At 37.8% G+C, this 19,548-nt stretch overlaps 1 protein-coding gene across 10 annotated transcripts in view; it reads left to right on the top strand.

The window, feature by feature from the left end:
* Positions 1–19,548, top strand: part of LOC131435385 (ankyrin repeat and fibronectin type-III domain-containing protein 1-like) — a 320,760-nt gene that overhangs the window by 266,104 nt on the left and 35,108 nt on the right. For 9 of the 10 annotated variants that reach the window (XM_058603210.1, XM_058603219.1, XM_058603229.1 and 6 more), the window contains one exon: positions 14,117–14,815. The exons of the other annotated variant lie outside the window; for it this stretch is intronic. In XM_058603210.1, the coding sequence (XP_058459193.1) occupies positions 14,117–14,815 (699 nt within the window). The remainder of the gene's footprint in view (positions 1–14,116; positions 14,816–19,548) is intronic. 10 annotated transcript variants of the gene reach the window in all.

The raw sequence follows: 19,548 nt of genomic DNA on the forward strand, positions 1-19,548 counted from the left end.
ATGCTCAAAACAATGAAGATTCTCCAACCCAAACCGTACGGTCACCCTAGACAACGTCCCACCTGTCTCCGTTCGCCACAGCGAACCACCCCCACTAGTGCATGTCAGCGAAAGGGAAGGACTCCAAATGGCACTTCTTGCGTTTACGTTATTCGCTGTTGAAACGACTGTCGCTTCCGGGAATTTTTCCCGTTTCGATCCTACCGAGTTCGTATCGAGGGGGAGAAAGTAATATTAAATTACTGAATGAGCAACTCCTAAGAGAATGCTTGTGAACTCCATCCACTTATATCATCTCGACTTGGCCCTGTTCGACCCTGTGAGGGGTGGATGGGTGAGAAAATCCTGTCTAGAATTGGATCGGAAGCGAACGGTGGCTATCAGCGTGAAGGTGACGAAAATCAAATAAAATAAATTTTAATTCAATATCTATACTTTTCGCTCTCGACGCATCAGCCCGAGAAACGGCGGACGTCGCGTAAATGTGGGCCGAAGTCACAGCGGAATGGCAGACAAATTCAATATGTTTGGCTTTGCGTTTTTCTTCTTTTATTTCTGTTGTAGTCTCTGTTCGAATTGTTTGCTAATTCGAGAGACCCGACTGTCGGAATATGTTTCGAGTGAGCTGGGGAGATACAGAAATGGAAGTCAAACTTTGAGCAAATGGGAAAGAAATATTGAATAAAGGAGCTTTTTGGTTGGTGAAATCGTAGCGACTTTGATCCTTGTAAAAGTCGTTAAACTTGGAAAGTCGATCTTCTTCAAATGAAATTCATTGGAAGAAAAGTTTTGCTGGACGAGAGTCTTAAACATTCCATGCAAACACTTTAGTAGTTGTTATCTGAACGAAATATTGATTGGATGTAGGTTTCGTAGCGAATACATTAATAGGAAATACCTCATTACAATTCTCTCTTACTTCAAATTGTTCAAATTTTTATTTCCATTCCAATAAAATGAGCTCCACTTGCATGCTTTTTCACTCATTCTGCAGGACGTCTCCCCTGTGAAACGTCTTATATTGGCTATCAAGTGGCCATCGTGTTTGACTTGTCCGCCAGACTAAAGACATAGCTCTTCGCAAACGGTCTTACGACGCCAGGATAGACGATTTGGATTCCATTTGCTGCATGGTATCTCGTGCAGTGTGGCATGTGGTACTGTACTGTTGAAACGTTCTGGTTGCTCTTCTGATTCTGTTTATTGATGTATCACTAGAATCTTCTCAACTTATCTTACCTGACAGCTATAGGCCTGGGGTGTCCTTTGCTGTATCAAGCATACGTCTCCACATAACTCGGTCCATGGCTGCTCGTCGCCAGCCACTCAAGGCACGGATGCTTCTGAGATCACCCTCCACTTGATCGATCCACCTTGCTCGCAGTGTTCCTCTTCTTCTTGTACCAGTCGGATTAGATTCAAGATCTTCTCAAGCGACTTTTAAAATAACCAGTAAAATTTATCAGAATTTCTATTTTCATTGAAAGGAAGAATAAACAAGATTAATTAGTATTCTCTAAGCCTGGCGAACTGACCGAAACGACACCACTGCGCAGTACACTGTGCGCCATCTAAGCAGGACCTATTTAAATATTTAATAACTCCGCCAGTTTTTTACCGAGTTTGGAAAAGAAAAAGATTTATTTAGGTTATACAATGTCATTTATTGATGATCCTTTCAGAATACAATATCGATCAACAAGCGGTCCTTCTTTGGGCATTTTGCATAGTATTTGACAACATTTCGAACATATTAGTAGCATTTTTCGCTTTTAGGAGCAGTTTTTCCGGATTAAAGAAGTAAGCTGTGCTGAAATTGTGAAAAACTGGACTCAATTCAGTCGGAAACCGTTAGAATAATGTTCACTGAACACAAAAATATAAATTAATGGTCTTATAGTTCCTCAACCTGCTATTGAATTTTATCCAGATCCTACTAGCGGTTCCGAATCATCGGAGTAAAACGTGCAGAAAAAGGAAAGTAAAGAGTATTTGATTTTCTCGGACTCTGCTGAACCAATTTTTAATTAAAATCTAAGATCTTGAAATCAAAGGTCCCAGCCGTCTTTACATTTTTGTCCGGATTCTACTTTCGGTTCCGAAGTAACAAAGTGAAATTTGAAATAAAAATGTCCTGCTTTTTAATTTCATCCAGATCCGACTTATCGTTCCGGATTGATGGGGTAAAATATGCAAAAGAATGAAGAAAGTGCACTCGATATTCTTGGACACTACTGAACTGTTTTTTTTTTAATTTGCTTCAAATCAAAGTCTTATGGTCATTTAGGAGTTAGCCAAATTTTGTGCTAGGGCACATAACCGTTTTCATTATTTTTACGTTTCGTGTTTGACTCATCAGTGCAGAGCAGTTCAAATTGAACTGCTTAGTGCTAAACTCGGCAGTTCAATTTGAACCGCTAAGCAGACGTAAAGTTTCTGCTACTTACAGAACACTTTTTATTTTGCAACGAAGTGCAATGTCTTTTCTGACATGCCGAACGAAAACGTGATTTCGACTATTTCTGGCCTATGCAGGTGTGGTCATTTAGGGGTTAGGTTACGGTTACGAGACGATGCACTCAATTTTCTTGAACACCACTGAATTTTATCAGACTTCCGGTTCCGGATTGACGGGATTATTTGTATAAAAATGAAGAAAAATGCAATTTTATCCAGATCAGACTTCCGCTTCCGAAGTAACAGGATAAGCATAAACAGTGTACTCAATAAGCTAAGAAGCCCTTGAAACCATTCTCGCATACTCAAATTCAAACCAATGGTCTTGGGGTCTCATAGCTGGTTATTAAAAGCAACTCTGGTTACGGATCAACAAAAAAAAGCGGCAGCTAAAAACATTTTGCCTGGATTCGATTCCCGGTTCCGGAGTAACGAGATAAAATATCTAAAAATGGACTTTCTCTAACACCACTGCAGCAATTTTACAAAACTAAAATAAAAATGAAAGGTATTTGGGTCCCATAACCGGCTATGGGGGAGCAGCTTTCGCCTCCGGATCGGCGAAGTAAAACGTGCAAAAGAATCAAAAACAGTGCAATAAATTTTCACGGAAACCGCTGAACCGATTTTCGCCAACAACAAATGTAAGGTTTTATTCGGCTCCGACTTCCACTGTAAATAAAAATGTGCATCAAACTGGAAAAAGTGCACTCGATTATGAATCATTTTTTGCAAATCTAATAATGAATTTTATTCAGATTCGAGATCCGCTATTAAATGTTATCCCGATCCGACTTCCGGTTCCGGAATTACGAGGCAATATGAGCAAATATTTGAGAAAATGAGCAATCAATTTGCTCGGAAGTTTCTAAATCAATTTTTCCAAACTGAGATGCAAATAAAAGGTCTGGAAATTTTTTTAAATGTCCCCGAAAAGTTGAACCAGACCCGACTTACGGTTCCGGTATTACAGCGCAATGAGTGAAATATTTTCAATTTCATGGGTATAAAATTTACTGATAAATTTGCAAAAGAATGGACCAAAGTTGACTTGGTTTTCTCGAAAACCACCGAACCGATTTTTCGCCAATGTTGATTGAAGCAGTCATCTATAAAATCTTATTCAGATCCAACTATCGGTTCCGGAGTTGCTGCTACGATTTTCGCATACGATAATCCACATGAAAGGCTTTACATCTCTAAAGGCTGCTATTGAATTTTATCCAAATCCAATTTCCGGTTTCGGATTGACGGGGTAAAATATCTACCAAATGTAAGGAAAGTGTACTAGATTTCATCGAAAACTGGTTAACCGATTTTGGCAAACTTAGATTAAAATGCAAGATTATATAGATCACACAACCTGCTAAGAAATTGTGTCCATTTCCGACTACCGGTTGCGGAGATATAAGATGGAAAGTGTCGAAAAATTCAAACCGTTATTTAATGCGATGCTGCAAAGATCGTACAAAGTCTACAAAACTGTTCCAATAACTAATAAAATAGATCTTGTCAGTTGATAGTAAAACAAATCGGCTTTGGCTATATTTGTCTACTGGAAATAAACGTCAAATGACTAAAAAAAACTAACCTCAATTCGATTTCCCAAGCATACAAGGTGTGGGCCTTTTAAAGTGGGAGCATTTGTTTCTGAACAAAATATTTGAAAAAAAAACATTTTTATCTATTTGCATTTCGATTTAGATTTATTTTGATATTTTACAGCTATTTTTACCTTTTTTTTACCATAGAAAGGCTATGCAATCACTGTGTAAACCGACCTTTGAACGGAGCCTCGGAGGACCGAGTGTCATATACCATTTGACTCAGTTCGTCGAGTACGTAAAATGTCTGTATGTGTGGGTGTATGCATGTATGTAACATTTTTTTCCACTCACTTTCCTCGGAGATGACTGAACCGGTTTTTAATTAACTTAGATTTAAATGAAAGAATCCCACAAAAGTTCCTGAATTTTTTTCCGAATCCGACCTCCGGTTCCGGAATAACAGGGTGATATGTGCCAAAAAAATAAATAAGTGCACTAACTTTTCTCAAAGACGGCTGAACTGACTCTCACAAACTTAATTTTGGATTCGACTTCCAGTTCCGGAATTACAGGTGATTGGTGAAAAAAAATCCTATTTCAAATAGTTTCCTCACTTTTCTCAGAGCTGGCGTGACCGATTTTAACAATCTTAGATGAAAGGTCTCATAGTCTCAAACAAAATCCCCAAACTTCATCAGGGTCCGACTTCCGGTTCCGGAATTATAGGGTAAAATGTGTTAACAATTTGATACCGTTACTTGAAACGGTGAAACAAAAATCGTAAATTTATTTCTAATCTTTTATTTCGGCTACCCTGGTTCTTGTTTTTTCGATTCTGGAAGCACCGGAAATGGTGGTTATATATTCTAAAATGGATCTCACTTATTTTTCTCAGCGATGCACAAACTCAGGTTAAAATGAAAGGCCCATATTGAATTCCTGACAATCGTCCGGATCCGACTTCCGGTTCCGAAATTACTGGGTGAAGATTTTTAAAATATTCATACCGCCACTAAAAATGGCGAAGTAAAAAACATAAAATAATTTCTAAACTCGCCTCAAAACTATTCCAATCGGTAGTCATTGTCAGTAGACGACAAAACAAATTAATTTCGGTCTTCCAGGCTCCCGGTTTTCGATTAACGACCGAAAATTGTAGCCATAGACCCACTGCTGCTGTATGGCATGTTGCACCGTTCTGTTCATCCCTGTAGCCATTCAAATTCTTTTCACGAACAATGGGCATCACAAAATCATATATCATGGCACGATAACGATCGCCATTAATAGTTTTCGTTGCTCCACCATCGTCTTGGGAGAAAATATGGACCAATCACCTTATCCGCACAAACACCACACCAAACTGTAACTTTTTGATCGTATAGAGGTTGTTCTTTAATTAGTTACGGGTTTTCAGTGGCAGAGAACCGACAATTTTGCTTATTGACGCATCAATTTAACGTGAAATGTTCTTCGTCTCACATGATGATGGTTTTCACAATTGAGAAGTGAAAAGAAGCTGAAAATTTTCAGCCCGATGCTTCCACTTTAAATGGCCTACTCTGTAGTTGAATCGATTTTCACCAACTTGGATGTTAAACGAAAGGTCTTATGGCCTCATAACACATGGATGATGATGGTCCCACCATGGGCTGAAAAGTCCCGGGCCTAACAAAAAGAACACGATTTTTTTGGTTCAACATTAATTTTATTCATTATCTTTTGCCTCAAAATAGGGCTCAGTTCCAGCGATAAACTCTTCATTCGTGCCGGCGAGCATTTTTTTCAGGTCTGCGAACAGCCAGTAGTCGCTGGGAGCCAAATGTGGCTTCCAACGCTCCGTTTACACTCCAAATAATATTCACTGTTAATGGTATTTCCTTTTTCAAGATACTCGATAAATATTACACCACGCACATCCCAAAATACCGAGGCCATAACCTTTCCTGCCGATTGTTATGCTTTCTAGCGCTTTGGACGAAGTTCACCAGTTGCTGTCCACTCAAAATGCGATATTTTTGATTCCGGAGTGAAGTGATGAATCCATGTTTCATCCATTGTCACATATCGACGCAAAAATTCCTCTTTGTTACGTTGTTTCTTTATTTTTTCTTTAAGCCTCTTTTACAATTCCTTTAATTTCCTTCGTTTGCTTTGTTTTGCGATATTATTTTTTCTGATTTTGTTTCTGTCATTTCTACTACATCTGTTAGTCACTTTTGCTAATTTCCTTCAGCCTTTTTTGGCTGGTCATATTCCCTGTTGCTGTTGTTGTTATTTCTATTATTTTTATCTGTCGTTTCCGTTTCAATTTCTTTGTTTTTATTTGTATTTTTGTTTTTTTCCTTCTTTGTCTATTCTGTTTTCTTTTCTCTCATTCCTGCCTAATATCAATACTGTTTTATAAGTTTTCATGTATTCTCAGTCTTTTTTTCATTTTAAATCTCGTTTTATTTTTCTGTGCTTGTTTTTTCTCTTCCACGAATTCTGCATAATTTCTATGTTTGCCTACTATAATTTTTGCTTATCATATCTCCAGTTTTTGTTGTATTTTCTATCGTTCGTTTTTCTATCATTTGTTTCTCCAATCTTCAATTGAACTATGTTTTCTTTTTCGTATTTAAATTTTAAACTTTTTACATCATTTCTGCCTCAAAATCTGCTTGTTTTCAGTTTTTTTTTTGTGATTTTACCTCGTTCTTTTTTGTGTTTTTGAGATAATTATGGATTTCTGTCTTTTCGGTTGTTTTTTATATTCCACGAATCTTTATATAATTGCTATTTTATTTCTTCTACAAGCATTTTTGGAAGGTCATAAATTAGTTACGCAGATTTTAAATTTTGTGGTCTTTTTTCTTTTAGTTTTTGTTGATTATTTCGCTAAGTTCATATCAAATTAATGAAGCAAGCCTTCTAAATAAGCTTGAAAGCAAATCAAAACCCAGTGAATAGTTTGTTGATAATTAGTTACGGTAATTTAGAATTTGTTGCTAGATTTATTTTATATTTTTTGAGTAATTTGCTAAGTTCTTATGAAATAAATCTCTCCTAAAAGAGCTTGAAAATAATTCGAACCTAAGTGGTTAGTTTGTTTGCTAATAAGTTGCTAATTAGTTACGGTAATTTTGAGTTTGTTGCTAATTTTGTTTTCCGAATACTTCGCTAAGTTCATATGAAGTCCAAAATAAGCTTGAAAACCAATCGAAACCTAGTAAATAGTTTGTTGCCAACAAGTTGCTAATTAGTAACTGTAATGTTGTTATTTTTTTAGTATTTCGCTAAGTTTCTATGAAGTTAACGATGTACCTCTCCAAAGTAAGCTCGGAAACCAATTGAATCCCAGTGGAAAGTTCGTTGCTAATAAGTTGTTAATTAGTTACAGTAATTTTGAATTTGTTGCTAATAGTTTTGAAGTACTCCTCCTAAACTTGGAAACAAATCGAAAAAGAAGTTTCTAATTAGTTACAGAGTTCTTAATTTGTTGCTCATTTTTTTTAATACTTCACTAAAATCATATGAAATTAACGAAGCACCTCTCGTAAACAAGTTTAAAAATAATTCGAATCTCAGTGGACAGTTTGTTGCTAATAAGTTGCAAATTAGTTACGGAAATTTTGAATTTGTGGTTCAGTTCAATTGCTTACAATAAACATGGCCTAACACTGCTCAGAATCGTCAACATGTTCTCGTTTTTGGTCAACAGTAAACAAACGCGGCACCCACTATGAACAGAGCTTTCTCATAGTCAAACGCTCATGCAATCACCATCATTACACCACTAGATGGATTAAAGTTGAGTTTTTCAAGTATGATTACACAGAGACAACTTTTGATTGTTTCCTTGGCAAGCATTACCGAGTCTTCGCTGCTAGTTTTTAATTATGCTCTTCTTTTAAATAATTTCTTTCCCAGAACGCTTGAAACGGAAAAGATCGAGTAAATTGTCTCGCTCTCTCTCTCTCTACCGCACCACACGATGCTCGGAAAGCTTAGATTGATTCACATCGCTCACTTTGCTTTCTTGAGGATTCCCGATCTCCGGTGGAATCCTGATTCTCCATCGCATCATTCTTGCCGATGCTTACGATGCATTCTGTCGGGAGAAACTTTAACCCCCACAGTTTTATATTTTAGCCTTGTCTGTCTTATCATCACAAAGTAGATTCCACCACAGTCACCATGTCGAACTTATTCCTATAATTTATGGAGCCAATATATGTACGTCTAACTGAATACTTCCCATGGGTTGCACTTGCTAAGAAATGAGCACAGGCAGGATAAGAAGAAGAAGAAGAAGAAAAACAATAACGACAGCACCGACAACGATGACGATAAATTTTAGTTAAGCACAGCGTATAGAAGAAAAATCCCGGCATAAGTTCGTGGAAAGCTGTTACATCTATTTCGAAACATCCGGTTCACCGACGACGGCTGGCCTGCCGGTCTACGACGGAACTGTCGGAGCTGTCGGATACCGGCAACGTGAAGGGGTGGACTAAAGTGCATTCGAGGAGCAAACTCATTGACAATTCCAAGAGTCGTTCTAAAAGTAGCCACGACTGCAGTCAAAGGACTCGGCGGCCGAATGGGGCGTGTGATCGTTATGTGCTCATATTGTGCACGTTGTTTAAAACGTGTCGTTGGAGCTTTCATCGGAATGAATGAATGAAGCATCATTTCTGTCAAGTTTTTTTTTTCTTTCTGGATATCCAATATTTATTCTGTGTCACAACTCTTTTTCACTCATTTGGCAGGCATGCAGGCGGAGTAGTTTTGAAACAGTTGACCTCTCGTTTCATTGCCTACATTTAGGTTTTAAGATAAATGGAATTGCAACCCTACGGTTCGCCGTTTTTTCTGAGCAGTCTACTTTCTTCTCCGAGGATAAACTTTTCCAGGAGTTCGCTACATACTCGATTCATTCTTGTTGTTTGTGCTACCCTCTAACAGTTGTTCTACCCCGTCACTCTTGACGATGACACGGTAGAACATATAAAATTTAATTTACTTCATGTATCTCCTGAAGCTGCTTGCTGACTGAACACATTTAATCGATTTCCATCGAACCGGAAAGCTTCATCCGATTTGCGAGACGGAAACCTGTTTAGCTTTGATGCTGGAGGAGGCACACACAAGTTCATCATTTTGATCCGTCGTCCGTCCGCTCAGCAGAAAAGGGCAAATGCAACGGACGCCGGAAAGAGGGTCCATTTGATCTTTGTTCGGGGATGAAAAAAATAAAAAATCTGAGACAGATTGATGCACCGGAAATCAAGAGTAGCGTACTGTTGGTTCACAAGCACTCAGCTCACTTGCAGTTTTTCAAAGTTCCGACAGACGTGGCATCTATCTTTGACCAGCGGCTTTAGTAGGACGATGTTTTATTACACGTTTCAATCTGCTGGTTCTCATCATTGTAATTCCGAAACAGTCATGGGTGCTGCTTTTCTAGCTAAAGGAACTGTACGCCAAGTATTTAAGTATCACTATTTAATTTTCATATAGCGACCATGCGCCTCCTTTGGTAAAGCATTTATGGAAACGCGACCTTCTGCTTAGCACGAAAGAAGCATTAAATTACCTACCGGGCTTCGTTTAAAGAGGATAATATGGAAATCGATAACCGATGCTATTTTGAAATCCAATCAAATATGCATGAATGTTTATGTGGATAAAAACACCTGAACCCGCACCCAGCAATCTTGGCATATGGAATTCTTCTCGAACCAAGTAGGCGGGGCTGTAGAATCGTGAAAAAATGTGGTGGAGTCAGCCATCTGACACCGATTAGTGAGCACCAGCCATTTTGAAAGTACACTGATTACGTTGGGCCCCTCGTGTTTTGAGCCCCAAACACTGCGATGTTTTGATACTCATCGTGACTCTCAAATTGTGAAAATTACCTGCACTTGATGTCCCAATACACTGTCTGCTGTATTTTAGCTAAACCGATAAGTTATTGTAAGAGAGTTGACCCAAAAATCACTAATTTTCGTGCAATAAACGAGGTAAACCGTAAAACAATTGCATTACTGATTGTTTGTTTACGTTCCAATCAGCTGATTTTGAAGTTCCTGCTCCCATGCTCCCATTTTCTTGAATTTCATTTGGATCCGACTCCTGGTTCCGAAACTACCGGATGATATATGTAACGAAATTAAAATAATGACGCTCATTTTTCTCGTAGATGGTTGAACCGATTTCTTCCATCTAATATTCACATGAATATTATTTAGATACCATAAAACTTGTTTTTTAATCAGATCCGACTTCCGGTTCAGGAGATACAGGGTGATAAGTGTAAAAATGTCAATTTCGTATAAATTAATCGGGTTTGCATATTTGATAGTCGATGACCAAATAAACTTATTTCAGTCCGGTGTTCGTATTTTGATCCTGGAAGGAACCGAAAAATTTAATCCTAGAAGAAACCTAAACACATCGCAAATCATTCTGCAAATAATGAAGTTTGCTAAACAATGCACATTTGATTTAAATACACGCAAAACTGCATTCAAAAAGTGCAAGAAGCTTAACTTTATTCATTTTAGCTTATAACAGCTGAGAGCTGGCTTCTGAAGGCAGCAGAGCTATGAAACGTGAAAATATCTATACTGGTAGTTAATATTCTCCATAGCATGCATATAAATCATGTGCTAAAAATATGCTTCATCCTACACGCAAGACTAACGAAGTAGCTGGAATCTATGCAAATGGAATATTGTCCAACCACCGTAAACGAACAGCTTTCTTTTTTTTTTATCTGGTGGTAACAAATCATATACAGAGCGAGAGAGAAGGAACTCATGAAAATCCATTTGAAAAAGTATTCTCATTTCATAGCATATAACACAAGCATAACGTGACATAGATTCTCAACGAACCTGGCAAACGTCGTAGACTGGAAGAGATTTCAATTATAGGATCCTTTATTCTACAAAAATAAACATAACCGAAGAACGTTTTAGATTATCTGTTCGGATTTTATCTCATAAAATAAGAATCTAAATTACCCAAATCAGAAGTTATTCTTAGAGCTTATTTTGACAGACAAAAATTCTAATGGCTGTAGTTTATCTTCATGAATCGTCCATTAGCCATAGGTTACTGAAATCACCTGATGCTCCAGTTGGGCATTAACGCTGTTTCTGAAACCAAATCATGTTAACATCTCCTTTTGTTCGGATTATTACATCGGGTTTGGTATTTAACTTGCCTCTAATTTTATTTTATTTTCATCTTTTGCCATAAATACAACTTACTTTACTATGGGGCGCCTTTTCAAAATTTATCCTCTTAGAGAGTGATAAGGTCTTGATCGTAAATATCTTTTGTTATCTTGTAAAATTGCTTCAGTATTGAATTAATCCTTACAGGAAGCAGTTCTGCTGTGGGACGTTCGCAGTTTCGCTTCAAACAAGAGTGATTGCATCGTCCAGGTGTTTGTATTTTGCATTGAAGCAAAATACAACGAAAATTGAACAACGGTGGGAAACATTATACAAAATCAACCCTTCTAAGAGCTCTAAATGTTATATAAAGAACTATAAAGACTACTTCTTTGCAAATCGGAGGAAAAAATCATCAGCTTAGGGCAAATCCAGAATAATTTGATTAGTTTTGTTCGCTTTCCGCAGTGCGAACTTCGCACCAAGCGAGTGCAAATAAAGCCAGAATTTGACTGCTTCGCGTTCGAGAAAAATGCTCCAAACAATATTTGATATTGTAAATAATTCCTCAATTCGGCCCTTCTGGAAACCAGAAATAAATCCCGTATAGCTTTTTGTTAGTTTCTTTCACTGAAACATGCAAATCCGAAATGAAATTATCAACATTAAAATTCATTATGTTGCTATTTTACGAGCCCTTTGTGAACAAGCGGCAAATGAAATCACGTAAAAGTAAAAAATCCCTTCACGAAAATTGCTTCAGTATTGAATCAATCCTCACAGGAAGCAGTTCTGCTGCGGGACGTTCGCAGTGCGAATTTCGCTTCAAACAAGAGTGATTGCGTCATCCATCTTCTGGTCGTTTAAATTGGAACAAAATGTACCGAAAACGTGTAAAAGTTTACAAAAGTCCTATTAGAATTACCTGTCTGTTGAAATATACAAATCGGAAGCGAAAATAATAAGTTTAGTGAAGGTTTACAGCCTGATAAATTCTAATTACAAAATGTTCACATAATTATTATTTAAAAGATATTTTATTCAGGCCTATTTGCGTACAAGCTTTACGTGGCCGATTTAGCTGAGTTTTTAGATAAATTTATTTTTGTATTGGATCTCGTTGTCACCCTTTTTCTAGGGGGAGAGGAGCTTCCATTTTCCTCCTGCGAGGATTGAGGGCCAGTTTGTTCGTGTTTCGTCTCGTCATCCATTGCCGTGGTATTGTTGTTGATTTCGTTACTAGTTGCTGTAGATGCGCCTTGTTGTACATTGTTTGCAGTTGCTGCTTGGTTAAATGGTAAGCTGTTAATTGCAGCTGGTGTACTTTGTTCTATAGGGGATACGTTGGATAATTTCGTTGAAGGGTTCGTTGTTGGTGACTGTCACAGGTGTACTGGGGTTGCTTGGGGTTGGTGTAAAGGAAGCACCGTTGTCCTTTGGTATAGTTGTCTCCTTGTCCGGTTTATCACATGGCTTACCATAGTGAACAGCTTTTTGGCAATATTGACATGTGGCCATTTGATTGTCATAGGTAACAAGTGATTTACACGGTATTCTTGTATCCAGACCGAATGTCACATAAGAAGGTATAGGCCTCCTCAAGCGCATGCGTAACAAACGTACGCCATTTAGAATACCGGGGAAAAAATTCTTCCACTTTTCTTTTTCGATAGACAGAATCTCTCCGTATTGGGACATGGTTTTGCGAATATAAGGATCGATGACGCTTGAGGGAAGATCATGCACACGCACTTCTATAGCACTATCTTCCATATATACTGGAATGTTGTACTTGATATTTTCATGCTCCACATAGTGCACATTATTATTGTCTTTAGCGAATTGAATTGCATCTAACTCTTTATAGAACTGGATATAAACAACATTATTGGTTTTATTGCATTGAAGTAAATACACACGTTTAATGTCAAGATGCATTTGCTCCTTAAGCAAACCTTCAAGTTCTCGTATCGAAGGTCGAATTTTGCACTGTCTGAAGTCAACAATTGTTGTATTCTTTCGTACCGGCGGTAGCTTTTGTTCGTTTGGTTCACTCATTTTCGAGGTCTATTGTTCACTACACAATACTGTACTTGGATTCTTCTGTCCCCAACGTAAGCGGTTTTGTTTTATCGAATGACTTGGATGAGATGTAAACCCGAACTGAAATACATGTTTTATGTTTAATAGCATTAGCATCAACTGAAAACAATAACGTTGCATCATGGGCGGCCACAAAAATGACTGATCTGTTTATAGTGGCAGTTGTCCCGTTACCACAAGTGACACCGAAATGACAATTAGCACATAATTCTTCCGCTGGAATCATTCCCCGAGGCGCGCACAGAATACGCAGCGTCCCAGCAGCAGCAGAGCGAAAACCGCATTCAAGCACTTCTCGTACACGTAGCCAATTAACCCTTGCCATGAACTGTCAACTGTTGTCCTCGGTCGGTCGGTCGGGCAGGGCGAATGTCAGTAGCAAAAGGGTATTTCTCGACGGACATGTTGAGCATGGTGGTGCTCATCCCAGGTTGAAACAAAAAAAAATTGTAAAAAACGTATTCAGCTTTCCAAAAAGGACCCATTGCTATGTCAGGAATGTTACTTCCCTCCTGTTTGCTGTCGACGGAAATATTCCGGGCATCCATTCACCGTCAATCAGAGGTGGACGATCCGAGCTCCGAGCACGGCAATTACAGCGCGGATAATTTCGACGTGGTAAAAGGAGAAGTGTTCATAATTCCTGCACCATTTGACCTTACACCACTGATGCAGTGATGCAGTGTCAAGGTCACCGGAGAATCAGAATCGTTTGCCTCTGTTAAGACTTTTATTTATTTTTTAGATTAATTTTAATTGCCTCGATTTGTTTTGCTTTATTTTCATACATATTATTCTTCATTTCGTTTCGTTTGTTTGTTTTTTTTATTTGTTCTATAGAAATCAGTCTACCGGACCTGGTGAGTCGTTCGCTGTCGACCGTAGGGCTTCCGCCGTGTCCAACCGTGAAACGTTGCGATGAACGGTTTCCGGTAGAACCGAACCAAGCTTCCACTGTATCCGCGGATGCAGGCACAATCGAAAGCACCCACCCGCCAGTTTCATCGCCTACTCCGTCAATCCTATCGGTTCCGGCAGTTCTTACGGTGGAGGATGAACGTACCCGGAATTTAAGCCGAATGACCAGCGCCAGCTCACCGAATCTCAGTTCGGTTCAAACGAAAAAGATGGAATTTCTCCTTCCACACCAACAGCATCCGCCGGGATCGCAACCGGCCGTGCCTCCCAGCAAACGCCAAGTTTCACCGAAAATCATCAAAAAAACACGTCACCTCTCGACGAGTTCCGTCGATGACGAAAGCGGTGCCACGCACAGCCCTAAGCCCAATAACCACCGCATCGGCAGTCTCATCGAGACGAACAACAACAACAACAATCATAACGTTTCGAATGGTAGCGGCTTCGGCGGAAGTGACGGTGGAATCGATGTGTTGGCAACGACCGGAAAGATATCCAGCGACCGGAGCGCTTCGGCCGGCGCACATCATCCCTACTGGAAGCAGAAAATCACCAAAAAACAGCACAAAATGGCCCAAGCCCAGCTCGATAGGATGACACAGATCAATATTCACTTGCATGGTACGTTTGGTTTATTTTATTTTATTCTATTTTATTTTAAAATCAACCCGTTTTGCTTGAATTAATTGACTCAGTTCGATTCCCAATTTTCGCGGTAATCGTTTTCGTTTTCCAAAGGTTAATCCATCGAGGCCGGTGTTGAATAACTGTTTTATGCTTCAATCCAAAGTGTTATGATTGATATGTGCGCTGCTGCTCGTTGTGATGAATGGGTTGATAATCAATTAATTAATTTAATTGAGCAGACCTCCGAGTAACAATCAATTCCTTTTGAATTGATTAATTTGATGTCGTTTATAATGACTTTCAGCGGACAGAGAACATTATCGTAACGCAGTGCTCAAGAAGAAAATTGTAGCTGGAAATAAACGCCTTGAATACATACAAAACGGAACTTACATATGTAATTAAAACATATTTTAATGTCAACGATTTGTTTTAGTTAGTTCAGACGTATAGAGCCGTTTTGAGCTAGTTTTTAATTTTGATAAGTATCAAATGGGGTAAACAGATTAGAAAAATGCCTTGTGAATGCAAGTATGTAATGAAACCACATGGCACAAGGTTATCCTCGCTATTCTGCTTGGTTTTCTGTTGATTTTGTTTCCATAGATATAGGACTACACGGAAAGACCGTAATCAGCATTTTGGCGAAAAAATGAGTTGATTTTCTGATTTTTGTTAGTTATTTTTTGAGATAACTAAAAAAAAATCTTACTTTTGCTAATTTAGATTTTTTTAATGATAATAAAATATTTGTTGAAATGGCTATTTTTTTAGTTGAATTCACCAATTAAACGTGCTGTCATTTCTTAGCTAAGGCACACTTCATTTCCATTCGAATAATTTTTTAGTTGAATTAGAGAAATAAAACGTTGTTTTCAACCAACATAGATGGTTGAATTGGTTTCTGCAATTTGCAGCTATATGGCGCTATGTCACCGAAAAGACGTTAACACCGTAATGATGGCACACTACTGTCGCAAAAAATTTAAGTCGCTGTTGTCCTTTCTATACTAGCAGGTATAAATAGAATGTTGCATTGGAGAAAAAGACATAAGCGAAACATAAACTTCTTTTTAAAAAATTTGCTTCTAAATCGCTGTTTTCTTCATTCGACTTCGCGAAATCGACTCTCTCACTGAAAACTTTGAGCACTATTTCCACTAACAGTTTACGTCATTTTTACATATCGGTTTAGAAATTTAAATATGAATATATCGTAACAAATGCGAAAAACAATTTGCAAGCAGTTTCAACAAGACTGTCCTTTTTAGCTTTTTAATGGATTGTTTTGCTTTGACACTTCTCATGAGTTTTTGGCTAATAAACTTGTTAATAAAACCAATTTTATTTTTGTTTTCTTTGTGCTGTCTTTCAGTTATGATGATGATAGATAAATAGAAACAAATTTTCTGATTTTAATAACAAAATTAGTTGTCAATGAGAATTTCGTGTTGGATTGAAATAGTGCTGGTTTGTGTCCAGAATATTCGCCAACTAAACACATTCTCTAAAAATAAGAGTTTTTTTCAGCCAAATAAATTCTCAATTTTAACTAATTTTATAATTGTTTTGGAAATTTTGTTGTTAAAATCAACTAATTCAAAAACAGTAATACGAATTAGGCGCAGAGCCGGTCGTTCCGTGAATACTGTGGCGGCCAAGTAAAGCGAGGCATGCTTGGTTCTTCTAGCCAATTGGGCTTTCTCTTCATGTGTTTTCATAAGCAGGGTAGTTTAATTTGCACAAACAATTTCCCCGGCACGAGTCCCGCCTCTGCAGTTTTCATTACATAGCTGCATTCGTATGTCAATTTTCCAATCTGTTTTTCCCGTTAGGCTCTACGTCTTAACAACACTAAAACAAATCGTTGCCATCAAAATATGTTTCCTCATGGACACGCAGAGAAATGGAGCATGTTTAACATAGCAAAACCTGTTGTAATCCACCTACCGGTGCTATAATGCCTTTCTCATATAACTAACGCTCGTACTAACCCGTACTGTATTTTACTGTATTTTTTACACATATACTGCGTACTGTTTTTTATCCCTGGGCTTTAGATGATGAGCTACAGGGCGCGTACTCCCGCTTGGTGGATGGGGGTGGGAGTCAATTTACACTTCGCGTATTGACAAAGTCGGACCATACCGAGATCGATCGTTCGCTTATAAATGTAAAAGATGAAAATTATTATGTTGTCTGGATCGATCACGGAGTGGACAGGACTAATAATGCTTGAAATTGACAATAGGTCATTAGGTGGTTTTGAGCATTCTTATGCCTGGAATTGGTCACCAATTTGAATTATTTTGATCCAATTGGGATGAATATTAATATATCATATTCGTCCTGAACTTGGTGAATTTAATTCTAAAAGGAGGACTATTGTTATCAGGAATAGGAGTAAATTGATATCTTATGAACCGTTTAGGAACTTTCAAACCTTTCCGATCCGGCTCGGTATCAGTAATGTTTACAAATTGCAATGACGGCGAAACTGATTAATACACTCTCAAATCGGGATAGGTTTGAATGTACTTAGATTTCTCCAACTTGGACACAGATGTCACCTTCTAACTAAGTGTGTGAGATATCTGTTTCTGGAAGAGAACGGTTCACGTGGACCATTTCATCCAATCACACTTAGTATTTCTTCACGAAATACATGTAGTTCTTGTTTCCTGGATGCGTGCTCAACACTCAACACGTGCCCAAAACTTAGTTTAGACCTAAATTGCTCAAAAGCAGTCAAAATGATTGAAAGAGAGAAAGTCAATAATATAAACTGTGATAGAATAAATAAAAGCTAGTGCAGTGTGCCTAGGTGCATATATCGTTAAATAAAGAATGAGAAAAGTTCACAGAATTTCAAGCAATCCTTCCATTGTTTACATATTGTGACTTTCCTGGGCAATCTAGTGTTAAATGCGCATCCTTACATTAAATAATTTAACAAGCTTACTAACACCTGATTTTATTTTATTTTTATCACGAGAAACTATCAAAATAAAAGATTATATACAAAAACGATATGGAGCGGAAAAATCCTAGGGTGCCACAGGAATACCAAAAGGAAATTGAAAACAAATCAAGAGCCCCAGTAAAACGACGAAAAATTGGTATTTTCATGTAATAACTCATTTGATGACATATTAACTTTTGGTAAGTCACAATATTTCTATTTTTATTATTACTTTTATTATTATCATTATTATTATTGTATTATAATAAATATTATTGTTATTATTATTGTTGTGATTGTCACTATTATTATTTCTTATTATTGTTATAGCAATTATTATTATTTCTTTATTCTTGATAATTTATCACATTGAGATATTAACAGGTTTCTCCGGCATAGTAAAAAAAGCGATGCAATGGGGAAAAGGAAATGTAACGTAACTTCGACAAAGATAGAAATAATCAGAGCAGATTAGAATGGATAGTGTTAGTAGACCAAACATATCTACATCTATGTAGCTTGAGCTTGAGCGACCACCCCTGGTTGCTACTCCGTTACTGATCGAGATTAGCTGAAATTGTACAGGGAGTTCCTAGATGATTCGACCTGGGACTGGTAAATCATCTTTTAATGTACATCTTCTGGCAATCCCAGAATTCATTGTACAGTGCCGGCACCGGCCAGGCTCGAACGTAGATCGTCTAAGGAATGGGAAGGGATGTTAGTCCAACACTTGTTGTTACTACAGGCCGTATATACTACTGGGCACTCCACATGTGTCACGGGAGAAGGATATTTGTTAGTAAAAATTTCAGTATTGGTAGTATTCGCGCACGACTCAGTATGTTCCGGTTTCAAGATGCTCGGATGCACCACAAAACTCACTGACTTCCCGAGTGAACGTTTCAAAATCACCAAATAAAGGTCAACAGATTTCACACGCGTCTTGATTCTTTATTATTTCCGATTTATTATTTAAATTATTTATTAAAATTATTAATTGGTTATATTGGTTGATCTGGGCAGCCGGCCACCGAGAAAAATAAAAATTTATTGTTTGAAATATTAATATCAAGTATTTCTTTACTTTGCATTCAATATACCTATATATGTTATCTCTGTATTAACTTTGTAATATCAACGGATTTGCGCAATAGTTGATTTTTATCGCTCAATTTATAATCCTGAAAGACAATCAATAACATAGAAGTAGAAAACATTCTAAATAAAACTTTTCTCCGAAGCTAGACGGAAATTAATAGGTTGAATGAAGAGATAATTTAGTAGAATAGAGTAATCAGAAGTGAAACGTTGAAAATATCTGATAACTGAAAGGAAAAAGAAACTCCTGCAATTGTCGCCTTTTACGACATGGAAGCAGGAACCCAGTGGATCTATTCTTGGTTCATTTTTTCCCGCCGGATTCCACACGGCATCTAGGCTGGTACTGTCCGGAGAGAGCTAATAGGTACAACCAATCTCCTAGTGGACCCCAGCCCCTCAAACATATCTACATCTATTTAGGAACTTTAAAGTAATAATCGTTTGTACCGCTTCAGACATAAAAGACTATATAGGAAAGCAGGGCCAAGACCGAAGCGGATACAAAGCGAAATTTTCCAAAGTCTCATCGACGAGAACATTTAAGACACGGAAGCAGTTGGTAGGATGACAAAATACTAACATACTGTGGTTTATTTTTTTATAAATCGAAACTCTGGGAATTGCCTGAAATCTCGAGATTACACCAGATCTCGACGTTTCA

The sequence above is a fragment of the Malaya genurostris genome, chromosome 1, assembly GCF_030247185.1.
Source record: "Malaya genurostris strain Urasoe2022 chromosome 1, Malgen_1.1, whole genome shotgun sequence".
Taxonomy (NCBI): Eukaryota; Metazoa; Arthropoda; class Insecta; order Diptera; family Culicidae; genus Malaya; species Malaya genurostris.